At 28.0% G+C, this 13,749-nt stretch overlaps 1 protein-coding gene across 1 annotated transcript in view; it reads left to right on the forward strand.

The window, feature by feature from the left end:
• LOC111642369 (tyrosine-protein kinase CSK-like) overlaps positions 1 to 12,476 on the forward strand; it is a 92,782-nt gene extending 80,306 nt beyond the window's left edge. Inside the window, exons 8-14 of the mRNA XM_023388711.1 lie at positions 5,120 to 5,222; positions 6,155 to 6,316; positions 6,397 to 6,496; positions 10,850 to 10,945; positions 11,033 to 11,119; positions 11,204 to 11,403; positions 11,483 to 12,476. Of these exons, the coding sequence (XP_023244479.1) occupies positions 5,120 to 5,222; positions 6,155 to 6,316; positions 6,397 to 6,496; positions 10,850 to 10,945; positions 11,033 to 11,119; positions 11,204 to 11,380 (725 nt within the window). The 3' untranslated portion in view covers positions 11,381 to 11,403; positions 11,483 to 12,476. The remainder of the gene's footprint in view (positions 1 to 5,119; positions 5,223 to 6,154; positions 6,317 to 6,396; positions 6,497 to 10,849; positions 10,946 to 11,032; positions 11,120 to 11,203; positions 11,404 to 11,482) is intronic.
• The last annotated feature ends 1,273 nt before the right edge of the window (positions 12,477 to 13,749 follow it).

Raw genomic sequence — 13,749 nt, forward strand, 5'->3', positions numbered from 1 at the left:
AACATAAAATTCGAATATTGGTTCGATTATAGAACGATCGTAAACATTCCAGAAACATTGAAAATAGTTCGTTTGACCGGACATGAACAGGAGACGTTCAGAAATAGAATCGGGACCAGGTCTCTAATTAGTCTGGAAACGGGGGACCTAATTCTTGCATTCTGTGAAAACAGGTAAGATTGGCTATAATGTAATTATCTTAATCTTCACTATCTTTACTTTTTGCCCACAAATAAAAACCCAGCGAAGCGGGTCCTTGCGGCTAGATTCTAGATTACTTAGAAAAACAGTCTTTTATATATAAAAACAACTATATTACATACAAATGTACGAACAAATAAAAACCCAGCGAAGCAGGTCCTTGCAGTTAGTTTATATATAAAACTGTACAGACGATAGTAAACTCGACTTACCCGCTTAAACTCTCCGTAGCGTAGTGCTGGACGGTGGAAAGTAGTTCGGCTGCTCGTCCGCGATGACGAGTTGGCGATGACGTTTTACGCATCCCTTTTAACGTCTTTATACGAATACTGTCGCAATTTTTTGCCACATTATAGGAATCTACGTTATAGGAACCCGCGTTATAGGGGGTCTACTGTATATGTTAATTATATTCTGGAATCGGATAAAGCTAGGATTAACCAGCTAATGTTAGCTGAATCTAAGCCTTTTGGTTAAAACAAGTAATAATCCATTAATTTTGAACTTCATTCATATAAATCATGCTTTATCCAAGTTATAAGCAGATAAAGCCAACATTATCCAAAAATGAATGTTTGAATTAGGAGCAAAACTAAAAATTTAGGCATTACCACACTGTTTTGGATAAAACAAGATGAAAATTTATGGTTTCACTTTAGCCAGATAATCTGCAATCTTTTCAATGCAGGCTGGATGGATAAGGAAGAAACTTTATTTTTAAATTAACTAGAATTTATTGTTTTTCTATTGCATAAAAATGAGGTGAAAGAAAATAAATGTTGCTAGTTATTTTACCATAATATTGCCAGATTTAAGCTTAAAGAAAATTACATATCATCAAAGCTAAAAACTAGATTTAGCTTTAAAGTAAGAAAAAGAAGTTCCTTTTTCTTACTCTGATTTACAAAATACTGATATATACAGGGTCCCATACAATATCAGTTTCCCATTAAATCCAAAAGCATCCCAAACATTATATTGCCACTTCCTAACTGACAAATCATTCTAACTTTGGCTTTTCTTTTCACATCATGAATAATATCCATAACCATTTGGTCTATCTAAATTCTATTTTTTTCATCAGAAAACATAATTTTTTCTCACTTCTTGGTGCAGCTCTTGACAGATTTAACCTATTTGAAGTCTTTGTTGCTTGTGAATAGGTATGAAATTGGGTAGCACTTTCATTTTTCAATATTTTATGATGATGATATCATGAATACATCATCTGATGGAACAAAGATTTTGGTAAATTAGCAGTTACCTGTTTAGTAGATAGCTACTAATTTACTTGTTATTTTGTAAGGAAGAAAACCTTTTGTTGTTGTTATCGAAACCGTGTTGTTATTTATGTTTGTATACTGGTATACAAACATAAATTTGGCATACAAACTGGGTATACAAAGTATACTTTGTATACTGGGTATAAAGTATACAAAGTATACTGGGTATAAAGCATACAAAGTATACTTTGTATACTGGGTATACTTTGTATACCCAGTATACAAAGAAAACCTTTTGTTTATCTCTGTCAGTTAATTTTTTTCTTGTGTTAATTTTTCGTAATATTCTTGTTTTGTCTATACATTGGCCACAGTAGTTTTAAAATGATTAATTATTGTAGCTATTTCTCTGAAACTTTTCAGCATCTTATAATTCATATATATTTCAAATTTCAGCCTCTGGAAGTTCACTATTTCTTGGCATTGTGTTGTTAGTGTTTAAAATGTAAACTGTTAATAATTCAAAAGTTTAAAATGATTGACTGTTATAATACTGGGTGTAATGTAATAACCTTCCATTCAATTATTCAATAAATATATATTTGCATTTGTAGAGTTTTATTACTCTAAACCAGGGGTTCTTAAACTATGGGTCACGACCCCACTTGGGGTCGCTTAGTGAAATCTTGGGATCGCGAGATTTTAATGCAAAATATCGAAAATAATTTGTGAGAGTTTGAAAATGGTTTGTGTCATAGGTTTTGTGAGTTGCGCTTTGTGCCACTTCTGGTGCAGCGAGGCAATGATTCAGCAACACTGTAGTGTGAACTAATGTAGTGTTGTCACTTTTCAGTGTATTCAGTTATCTCTGTTTCATTGTAACACAAGAGTGAACTGTAGTAATACACCATTATTGTTTTTGAAAATTTGTATATATCTTTATTTTATATTTTTTTTTTGGGTCGCGAAAAAATCACAATCATAAATGGGGTCGTGAATAAAAAAAGTTTAAGAAGCCCTGCTCTAAACTATTTAAAATTAACTGTCCTTATAATTTTGCCTGCTACAGATTCGAGTGTATCCACTGATTTTCTTTCCAGTTTTTATCTTTACTTCCCTTTTTTTTCTTATCAGATTATCCAGAAATTTATAAAATTTCTAATCTGGATGTTTTTTATCATTGGCACTAAGGCAAAGAACAATTAACCAACATTTCAAAAATACCTAAATAACTAAAATAATAATTTTTAAACAGTATATACACAGCACGATAGACGAAACAGGAAGCCTGACACTAGCGTCACCTATTAGTGTCAAAAAGTGCACGCCCTATTGTCTACATAAAATCTTGTAATTCAATTTTTAACCCACTTCTCAATTAAATGTTAAAACAAGAAGAATTTCAATAATTCAATGTTACATACATAAAATAAAAATATTTTTAAAGTGTTAAACAAATGCTTTTTATTCACATAAATGCTCTTAAGAGACAATAAAAGTTTTTTCAGCTTTCACGGTAATCTTGGTAAGTTATTAATGCAACCAAAAATACTATAAAAGCTTAGAAAAATTATGTTTTACTTTTTAGTGCATTTATGTGAATAAAAAAGTATCTCTCTAAAATGTTTTAAATATTTTTTTAATTTTTAATTGTTTCTCTGAAGCAAACATTGCTATTGCTGTAGAAAGTATTCCTTTCCTGATTGTGTAATCATGCTCCTTTATACTAGATATCATGATATATGGAAGCATTAGAAATATCTAAGTCTAAAAAACTGGGAAGGTTGATAAACTTTAAAGACCAAGATAATGTCTGATGGGTCTGGAGATTGTTATGAAATTCCTAGACTAATACAATTTACAATTAGATTTTTACATTAATTATTTTGATTGAGCTATATAGATTTTATTCCTTTGAAGATTTAAACTAATCATATTATAGGCTTTTTAATTGTATATGTTAATATTTTGTTCACTGTTCCATGATCTATTGCTTTTAAAAATTTGTTCTAATTTGCGTAAGAGCCTGATGGCTGTTAAAAAGGGCTCAAAATCTTTGCTTATTTGATTAAAAGTCTCTCTCCTGATTTAAAAAGGCTAGAGTGTGAGTTATAGTTTCTTTTTGTTCACTATAATTATAGCTGATCTAACTTTTCTATGTATTCTTAATTTAAATAATTTTTTATTGAATAGTCAAACATAAATTAGTTCATTTATTTTATAAGTTTTCTTTAATAACCAAATTGCTGTTATTCAACGTTATAACACAATAAAATAACCTGATAACAATTGGAATGGTACCAAATAAAAAGAATAAAACTATTTTTTCTGTTGAATCAGTTATCCATAATCATTTAAGTGTATATGTTCTGAGAAATATGGAAATACATTTAACTAAGATTATCTGAATCAAAAAAAAAATATTTAAGTGTATGGTATAATTAGTTACTGAAATAGTACAGTAATACCCCGAACTTACGCGATGGGTGGGACTGAGCAGTAACCGCGTAAGTCGAATTCACATAAGTCGGGGTATAATTTCGCATATAAATACATACAAATAATTTTTAATTGGGGTCGGAGACTAAAGAAAACAATAATTTAGAAAAAAATGTTTAATAAAATCTTAGATAATACATATGTATAACAAATTAGGCCTATATTATTTTACAATTTTTCACATTTACTTGATTATTACGCCATAATTTTAACATTGTTTCCATCTCAGCGATAATACTGTGACGTTTACGAATGATGCTTGAATTTAAAGATTGAGCATTTTTCACAGCTTCGAGAATTTTTTCTTTGCCTTTTATAATTGTTCTGACCGACAATTCCGGTAGATCAAACTTCTTTGCCAATTCACAAATTTTCATTTTTGTATCGAAGTCTTTAATAATGGGTACGTTCGTAAAGTCAAACGAGTTAAACGCGTTAGTAACGAATCGTTCGAAAAGTCTAACGAAATAGGAATAATGATGACTTCATTCTCGCTTAACTCATTCAATTTTATGAACATACCCAATGTTAAATTTACATTCCAAAGATAAAGTATTTTTTTTCTTGTTTGATGCAGAAGAATTAGTTCTACTTCGCTTGGATGACATAGTAGAGTCTCTCAAGTCTCCGTAGATATAACAAACACAGAAATAAATAACACAAAATAAATTGTAGTTATGTGTGGATTCCACGTGACACATCCGAACATATAAGCTGAACAATAGTGTGGAGGGAGCGAGTAATCAAGGGTTGCGTGGCGCTCAAACAAAAGACGAATCGATGAGATTTGAAAATCGCGTAACTCCGGGTTCGCGTAAGTTGGGGTATTACTGTATTTAATTTTAATAAATTTTTTAAAATATGTATTGTGATATACTGTATAAAAATATGGTAATTTAAATTTCAACTTGCAAAATAACACACACAGAAGAATTTCTTTCTGGAATTGATTTTATTTTTGTTTAAAATAATTTTTGAAATTATTATTTAAAAATTTCGTAATAAAAATCAAATAGTCCAGGTTAAATGATATTTTGTATTGAACTATATTATGTCCAGTTGATTCTTAGTATGTCTATCTTAAGAAACACAGAAATAATTTTTAAGAAGCATTACTAAAATTCCATAATTCATTCAATTCAAATTCAATAATTTATTTTCTTGGAGAAGGAATTAATCATGAATTTGTGTTTTAGATGTTCTTCTTGGAGCCCATCGAAATAAAAAAGTTGCAGTCAAAGTTTTAAAAGATTCCAGTAAAGCTGCTCAAAATTTTTTGGCTGAAGCCTCAGTTATGACGTAAGTAATATCATATTTTGATATTTTAAAGATTTTTTTTTATATTTATCCTCACAAAAATAATTTCAATTTCTGTAAAAAGTTTGATCTGATCCTGAAAGGTAAAAAAAAAATAAATAAATATTAGGCATTGATACATAAAAATCATCTCAATTTTATAAATACACTTCAGATTTTATATCAAATTTAACAACTAAAACTGCTGGATTTTCTTATCAGGCAATATTTAATTAAATTAAAAGTTTTTTTAAATAATTATAATTTAGCAAATCTGGCAGTTTTGGTATTTTGTAATGAACTTAGCCTATATCTTTATTCTCAACTCCTTATCTTCACTAATTTATAATTTAATTGGCCTTAATTCTAGGAGACAACCTGTTTAATGTTTAATATTTTTTTGTAAAGTAATTTATTTCCATTATCAGAACTGAACTAGTTGTAGTTTAATTCTTTTATGTCCTTACTGTTTTACATTTCTGTGTATATACTGTCTACTTGGACCTTGTTTATTAATAGGACTTATTATACTGGTGTAGTTTCTGATTAATAAAAACTGTTAGAAAAACCATTAGTTATAGTTTAGTTATGATAATGACTGTTCCAAAAATATTAAACATTAAAAAAGGATTGACTTCTTGAATTAAGACTGACTAAGTTGTAAATTATTTTGGTTATTTAATTTTTAAACATTGGAATATCTATTTAAAAATTGTTTCAGAAATATTATTTTATGTGAATGTGAATTTTTATTATTTTTAAAAGCCAACGCAAGAAAGGAAAGTGCTAGACAGGTGTGTAGCACTTTGTTAATGTAAAATTCCAAATTCAAATGTCAGATATTTTCAGATTATTTAGCACAAATATTTTTCTAGGAATTAATAACTTTTATGTTCCTGTATAAAACAAATATATCTGTTTGAAATTTTTTCCAGATCTCTTAAACATAATAATCTCGTCCAACTGTTAGGCGTAGTGTTTGATGGTCCATCCATTTACATTGTTACAGAATATATGGCCAAAGGATCTTTAGTCGATTATTTGAGGTCCAGAGGACGTTTACATGTTTCAAAAAGAGACCAAATAAATTTTGCAACGTATGATTTATTTCATTATTGTAACAATTTGTAAATATAAATTATTGAATGTTGTTTTAAACTAGTTAATTTTTCTGTAGTGATACATGTGCTGGAATGGAATATTTAGAGTCAAAGCATGTTATACATCGTGATCTTGCTGCTAGAAATGTTCTGATATCTGAAGAATGTGTAGCAAAAGTAAGATTTCAGTAATTAATGTTATGATCTAAAATGTTAACTTATTTTTAACATTTGCATGCATAATGCTTTTTATCTTTTGTTATAAACTTGAATGTTTATTAATATTACTTGTGTTTGAGGGTTTTTTTTAGTTTCCTCATAAAAAGAACTTTACAACTAAAGAATACTAATTCTAAAACATACTAGAAATTCCTCCATCAAGCATGACAGAATACTTTTTATGAGAAAGTAGAGATTGAAGAATTGAAAAAAGTAGAGATTTCAAGAAATTCAAAAAGGATTGCCTAAATTTCTACAAATTAAGTAGTTTATACTATCTGGTTGTGATGCTGTTTCTGCAGCCCTTGACAAAACCATTCTTACTTGAGGTTGCTCAAGTCAAACTTCACAGCCTTTTGAGGTCTCAGTTGTTCTTATTCTTTTAGATTTAGAATTTACTTGACCAATTTTACACTTATGCTTTCCCTTTGCCTTTTCTTTTTTTTTTTTTCAACAAAATAGCGAATCTTTTTAAATTCACGTTGATAAAACAAAGATGGATTGTGTGTGTACGTTAGTTAGATGAGTGATAACATTTTTTACATAATGAGCTCGTTAGATCGTTACTGCAATTTGATAATAGAATGTCATGTGGTCACTATGGAAAGATTTTTTTAAAACATTTGTTATAGAAGTGACATGATGCAGCTATCATTTTTAAAGTTTAAATTTTAAATTTAACTAAGTTCAAAATACCCCATTTGTCAAAATATTTAAAAATGCAACTTAAGGGAAATTCCATTGTCAAGCATGAACTAAATGAGGTCACTGACGTCACTGCAACAGAAGTGCAATCATCAATCCGAAATCGATAAAAATGTTTATTCTATAGCTAATATTTCCACAAAATAAGTAGCCTACACACACACACACACACACGCGCGCGCGCGCACAATATGGCTTTTATATTATTAGCAAGCATAGCAGGACAAAACATTCTAAAATTTTAATATTGGAGTATGTTTTATAACAGTTTTTTTTCTTTTAGTTGTAAAGTTCTTTTTGATAGCATAATCAGTTATCGCAAATATTTGATTTCATCATTGAAATATACCACCTCTAGAATTATAAATATCCAATTTGGTTAATACAGTATAGTCTAAGGAACTATAATATATTTAATTAGTTGCTTTTACTTTATTACAATTTCTGTATCTACCATAATAATCTTGTTTTTAATAATTTGAATTATAAGTAGAAGGTAAGAAAAAATTAACTTACTTTTTATATTTTCTCTATTAAATTGGTTAGCAATATTTGTGTAATGTATATGAAAACAAATAGTTAAAGAAATAGATGGATAATCCACCAGAAATTAAAACATTTTTAATGGCTATATGTCCAGTTTATTTTATAAAAATGTGAAAACTGTAAAAAATAAAATAATTTAAAAAGATTTAATTAATGAAGTATTATGTGGATATGGAGATAATCTTTGAAATTATTTTAATAATTTACATCTAATTAAATGATTATTTGATATCATTTTTTTCCCTATCCACTAAAACACTTTTGGAATTAATTAGTGTATTGCAGTGAAATTTAGAGGATTATGTCCTCTAGAACATGAAATATGTAATTTTTAAAAGGAAAAAATATTTTCAGTCTTGACCATCAGAAAATAAGTAGTGCTGTCTAACATTCAATTACTATTAATTTAAAGAAAATGACAAAGCACAGGCCAAGGAATTTGTGGAAATGTTTTCAGTACTTGTTCATGGATATAACAGTTTTCTTTTTATCTATATAAAAGACACTGTTTATTTGCATTTTAACACCATCTACAAATGCAAATGATAGCATTACTTTTCTTCCAATTAACAAAATTACTTTCTGGATATATTAGATAACAAATTTTACTGCAGTTTGTTTTTTAAAATCTGTTCCAGACAATTCTGAACAGGAGTTTAAACATAGAATTTTAGTAATTAGGTATACATGGCTTAATTTTGAGATTAAAATAACTAGTTTTTAATTCTAATAGTACTCTTAACTAAAAACTTAAAAGTTAGAATCAACAATCATATCAAATTTAAAGATTATTGTAATACACTGCCTATATAAGTAATTATATATTAATAATTATTTAAAATTGTGTTATTTTCCACAGTCATATTCCTTTAAGTTTTTCAAAATCTTTCAAATAAAAAAGATAATTTTATTTTCAATACATTGATATTGGCTTTGTTTCATTGTTAGTTTCTTTAAAACACCATGCATTTCTGAACAGTTTCAATGCTGTATAAAGAGAATAAGAAAAGTATTGCAAATAGCACTTTCACTTAGCACAGATCATGCACTAATGTTGCAAGAAAATTGACTAATTTAATTATCTAACTGTAAAAATATCAATACACAATAAAACCTCTGTTAATGGACACTCCTGAATAGTGGACACCTCTATTTAATGAACATTTTTACAAATCCCAGACCCTTCAAATAGAATGTCTATTATATTTACTTCTAAATAGTGGACAAACTTCTCAGACCTAATGTTGGCCACTATTCAGAGGTTATATTGTACTATTAAATGCAGTATGTAATTTTCTCAAATTCAAATTCAACCATGTTGTTTTTTTATTTTATCCATCTGTCCTCCTATGTGGTTATTTCTTATACCTCTTCTTTCCTTTAAACAGGACACTTTGTTATCTTGGGTTATCCATAAATCATGTGTGTCTAACAAGGATTCTTCATAACTTGTTAAAAATGAATTAGATTTCATTGATGTATTAAAATTATACTATTTTATTTTATTATTATTTCTGGCATATTAGTATCTGTCTTTTCTAAATGATGTATAGATGATTCAAAAATACAAAATTTTGTATAATATGAAGAAACAGTGAGCATACAGATACAATATAATTGGCATATTTATAGGATAAGTTTCATATAATCAAAATACTTTGTATTGTGGCTTCATAGTTTGTGATGAAATTTCCTGAACTGTACAGATTTCTACAATGTAGAAAGAAATATCATAGACCTCTGTTTTTATATTATAATTGCTGTCTTGAAAACTTGTTAAGCAAGATGAATATAAATCAAACTCTTTCTCACAAGTTTAGTTTATGACACAGTATAAATTTGCTCTGTATGATACTTTAATTAAATTGCTAACAATAAATACCAAATTTAAATATATTTCATAAATTTTTTGTGATACTCCGAATTTTAATGAAAATCAATCGTCAATGTCGTCATACTTAACAATTGTTGTCCCCAGCTACCTGAGAAAATCTCCACTTACACTTTCTTGATGGCAAAAGTGATGCATTTCCATGATCTGCTGATCTCTTGCCTAAAAGAACTTTCTTGGTCCAGACTGGTCCAACAATCCGAATCCTCACCCTCAATATCCTAATCTCAACCTCAATTCAAGAATTTCAAATCAAGAATCATTACCCTCAACGCAGGTATTTCCCGACTCGTGAACAATTGTAAACTCTCTCTCTCTCATGATTGCTAGCTAGATAGGTTAAGTCGATATAGTGTATCATGTGTTCCTCTTTGTTGAAAATAAATAGGTATTTAGTTGTTAACTTTCGTATCTGAGTATTTTACTTCCAGTACTCTGTCTCTCGACCCAAAATTTAGATCCTGGATCTGATTGCCCTCACACTCGGCCGCTCATGTGACTGAATCAACACGCCGTTGGCTTCTGTGTCAATCGGGATGTGGTGGTGTCAGTCATGACAGGGCATCGAAGATGTGCCAACCCTCCAGTCACATTTTAATTGAAATGAATATAACTTTGCATCAGCATTGTAGGATGAAATATTTTATATATTTCATCTTACAATGCTATGCAGTATTTATTTAACAGAAAATTTTCAATTGTAAAAAGGGGGATTATAAAAGTCAGAAGTTTTGAAGCAAAATATTCTACTGTCTACTCTATTGTATATTCTTTATATTCTACTCTGAGTCTATTATATTCATAATTGATTGTTATTAATTAAGTAATAAATACGTCTGTATTTTGCATGAAAATAGCTTGCTTAACATTTATTTCTGATGTCAGTTTATTTTCAATTTCTTATCTAAACATGCATGTCAAGAAAACAATCATAATGTTTGATATTAATGAGATTTAGCATAATCTGTTAGGTTTGTAATATTGAAGTGCAATTCATTGTTATGATATAAGAATTACCATAATTTATCATTCTGATAATATGCTTCTAGTAAGAAGATACTGAATTAAAATGAAACAGCAAAAATGTTTTCAGCAATAACTGATTTAATATGACATTTGCTATTTGGTTTAATTGTTAAATGTTAAGAGAAATAATCTAATAATTCTAGGTTTGTGATTTTGGTCTTGCACGTGACGAAACATTTAATCTAGAAGGCGGTAAATTTCCTATTAAATGGACGGCTCCAGAAGCTCTCAGGTACAGTGTAAGTATCAATTAAAAAATATAAAATTGATTTATACAGCATCATGTAATGTTAAATATACTTATTGTAAAAAATTGTTTTCAATAGAAATTTTCTAACAAGTCAGATATGTGGAGTTTTGGAATTTTACTTTGGGAAATTTACTCTTTTGGAAGAGTGCCTTATCCAAGAATTGTAAGTATCAATCCAATATATACATAAGAACATCTTTACAAAAATAGTCATGATTATTTAAAATATTTTATAATTTTGGTATAGCCACTTGCTGATGTGGTAAAACATGTAGAGAAAGGATATCGAATGGAAGCCCCAGAAGGTTGTCCACCAGAAGTATATGAAATAATGCGACATGCCTGGGATCTTGATCCAGAAAAGAGGCCAACATTCAACGAAGTTCAAAAGAAACTTGAAAATATACGTTCGCTCACTCTTTGACTGCAAGACATTAATTTTAATATGTAAGTGAAATATTCAGTTTAAAATTTTCAATATAATACAGTATTGTGTGAATTTGATAAAATTTATTTATTTTTCTAGCTCTCCTGTTATTAACAAGATATGATTATCTTTGAATCACATAGTGGTTTCTGAGGTCCATCCTGATGTTGTGCCTTTGCATGACCTAAGTTTAATATCTTGTGGTTAGGAATCACAATGTATTTCACTTTCAGAACGAAGAGTCTTATTCCTAACTCTTTCAGTCATTTAAGATAGTGTGGACTAGTATTCCACAGAAGCTACGTATCAGAATAGTTGTTGTACAGTCTTGTGTGGTCAAGTTTTTAAATTATCAAAGTTTGCAGTTTGTCGATTGCAGATTCCTTTCGAGAGAAAGCAATCATTGGATAATTTTGGAATTTGCTATTTTTTGTACTTTGTTTCTAAATATTTTTCAGCTTGTCGAAACAATAGTATTAAAGATAATTTTACATTCTACAAACTTTTTGTATACATTCATGAAAAATATTTGAAATAATTTGACTTCCAGATTGCTGCTTCCAATTACTTTTTGAAAAAAGATACTTAATGTTTGCAGTCATGTGATTAAAATATATATATATAGATTGTCTTTGTACAATTGTGATTATATGTATTGATTTTGTTTCAAAACAAAACATAATCAAGATAATCTGTTAAAGTTAAGTTGAAAGTACTAGTATTTTTCAATCAGTGCCTTTGTCTTGTTTATTGTCCTATATTGCTTCCCCTTTTTTTAATAATAATTTGGTAGCACAACTAACTAATCAGCACAAGAAAAAATATCATGTAAAACATTTTGGTAATAAAATGCTTGTGTTTTATATTTATCATTTCATAAGAAGTTAAACGACATTTACAGTTGTATCTGAAAATTTGATTAAAAATCTTCATATATATATTATATTACATTTGTAATATTGCTATAACAAATCAATTTGGTAATTTTTTTTAGTTAATTTAATGAAAATTCTAGAATTTAAAACATATTCATGTCAACTGTTTAAAGTAATTAGTGATTTTGAAATATTGTTGACTTAAAAGAAATATCTCCAATTGTGTTTTCTATTTTAATCATATAAAATATAATACAATTTAAATATAAGACATGAAATAATTTTAGTTATTGTAAAATGCTTTACATTTTGTATTTTAAAAAATTATTTAAATATTTGTTTATTTTTATATTTTGTTTCAAGCATAATTTGTAAGTTGAAGTTAGTCTGAGAACAAATCAAAAGTGTTTATTTTAAATTTTATTTGGTTTTTGTTAAAAATAATAAGTTTGTTTCTAATTTTGTTTAATTTCCTGGGATTAAACAAAAACAAAAAAGCAAATAATACCAAGAATAAATTTAGATCTCCAGTATATACTTTTAAAAAATCACTTGTATTTCAAGTTTATTTTTATTATATCAATGTCATTTTTACATAATACTATAAAATATAAACACGTTTTAATTCACAAAATATACCTTACCTTTGATTGAAATTCTCATAATAAAAGCACCAACTATCGGCTGTAATTCTGTTAAAATGAACAAATTTATTATAAGAAATGCTTTTAACAGCCACTTCAAGTTACGGAAATTTTAATTAGTAGATTAAGTAATTTTTTTTTTGTTTTGTCCTGCTAAATTATATATCTATAATATAATCGAGACGGGTTGATAATAATAATAATAATAATAAGCGCACAGCCCAAACGGTTAGGAGTTGAAAGTTGAAATTTGGTACACAGTTAGAGTACATCACGAAAACGCACACTAAGAAGGGATTTTTCAAAATTCCCCCTGGGGGGAGAAAGACAGGATTAAGGCTTAACACTTCCATCAACAATGGAAGTTTTAAGTAACAATGGAAGTGTTAANCTAGTAGAAAACAGGTAAAGAAATTTATATATATTTAATTATTTTCATGTATCTTTCAAGAAAGTCTGCATTGCATTCTTGAAAAAATTTAGTCACTAATTTATATTAGATTTGTGGTGTTTTTTGTTTATTTGTTTTTTCATAGATAAGAAATAATATATACCATTTATATTTTCAATTTAGAGATTTATGGGAGAAAAAGCCTTTGCTTGTAAGAAGAAAAAATGAAAATTATTATAATAAATTGTTTAGTTGTGAAGAGTTTGATAAAATTTTAAAACAAGTAAGTTTATTATTTTGTATAATTTGCTTTTAACAGTAAAAACATGCAATTAGTTAAGTCTATACTGCTATAAATTATATCAAATTGAAAAACTAAACAGTGTTGAATGATCATATTATGTCACAAATCTTACACAATGATTTGTTGTAAGATAGCAGTCAAATAATATGTTG

The sequence above is a fragment of the Centruroides sculpturatus genome, unplaced genomic scaffold (assembly GCF_000671375.1).
Source record: "Centruroides sculpturatus isolate CEXI.00-Female unplaced genomic scaffold, Cexi_2.0 scaffold191, whole genome shotgun sequence".
NCBI classification, from domain to species: Eukaryota; Metazoa; Arthropoda; class Arachnida; order Scorpiones; family Buthidae; genus Centruroides; species Centruroides sculpturatus.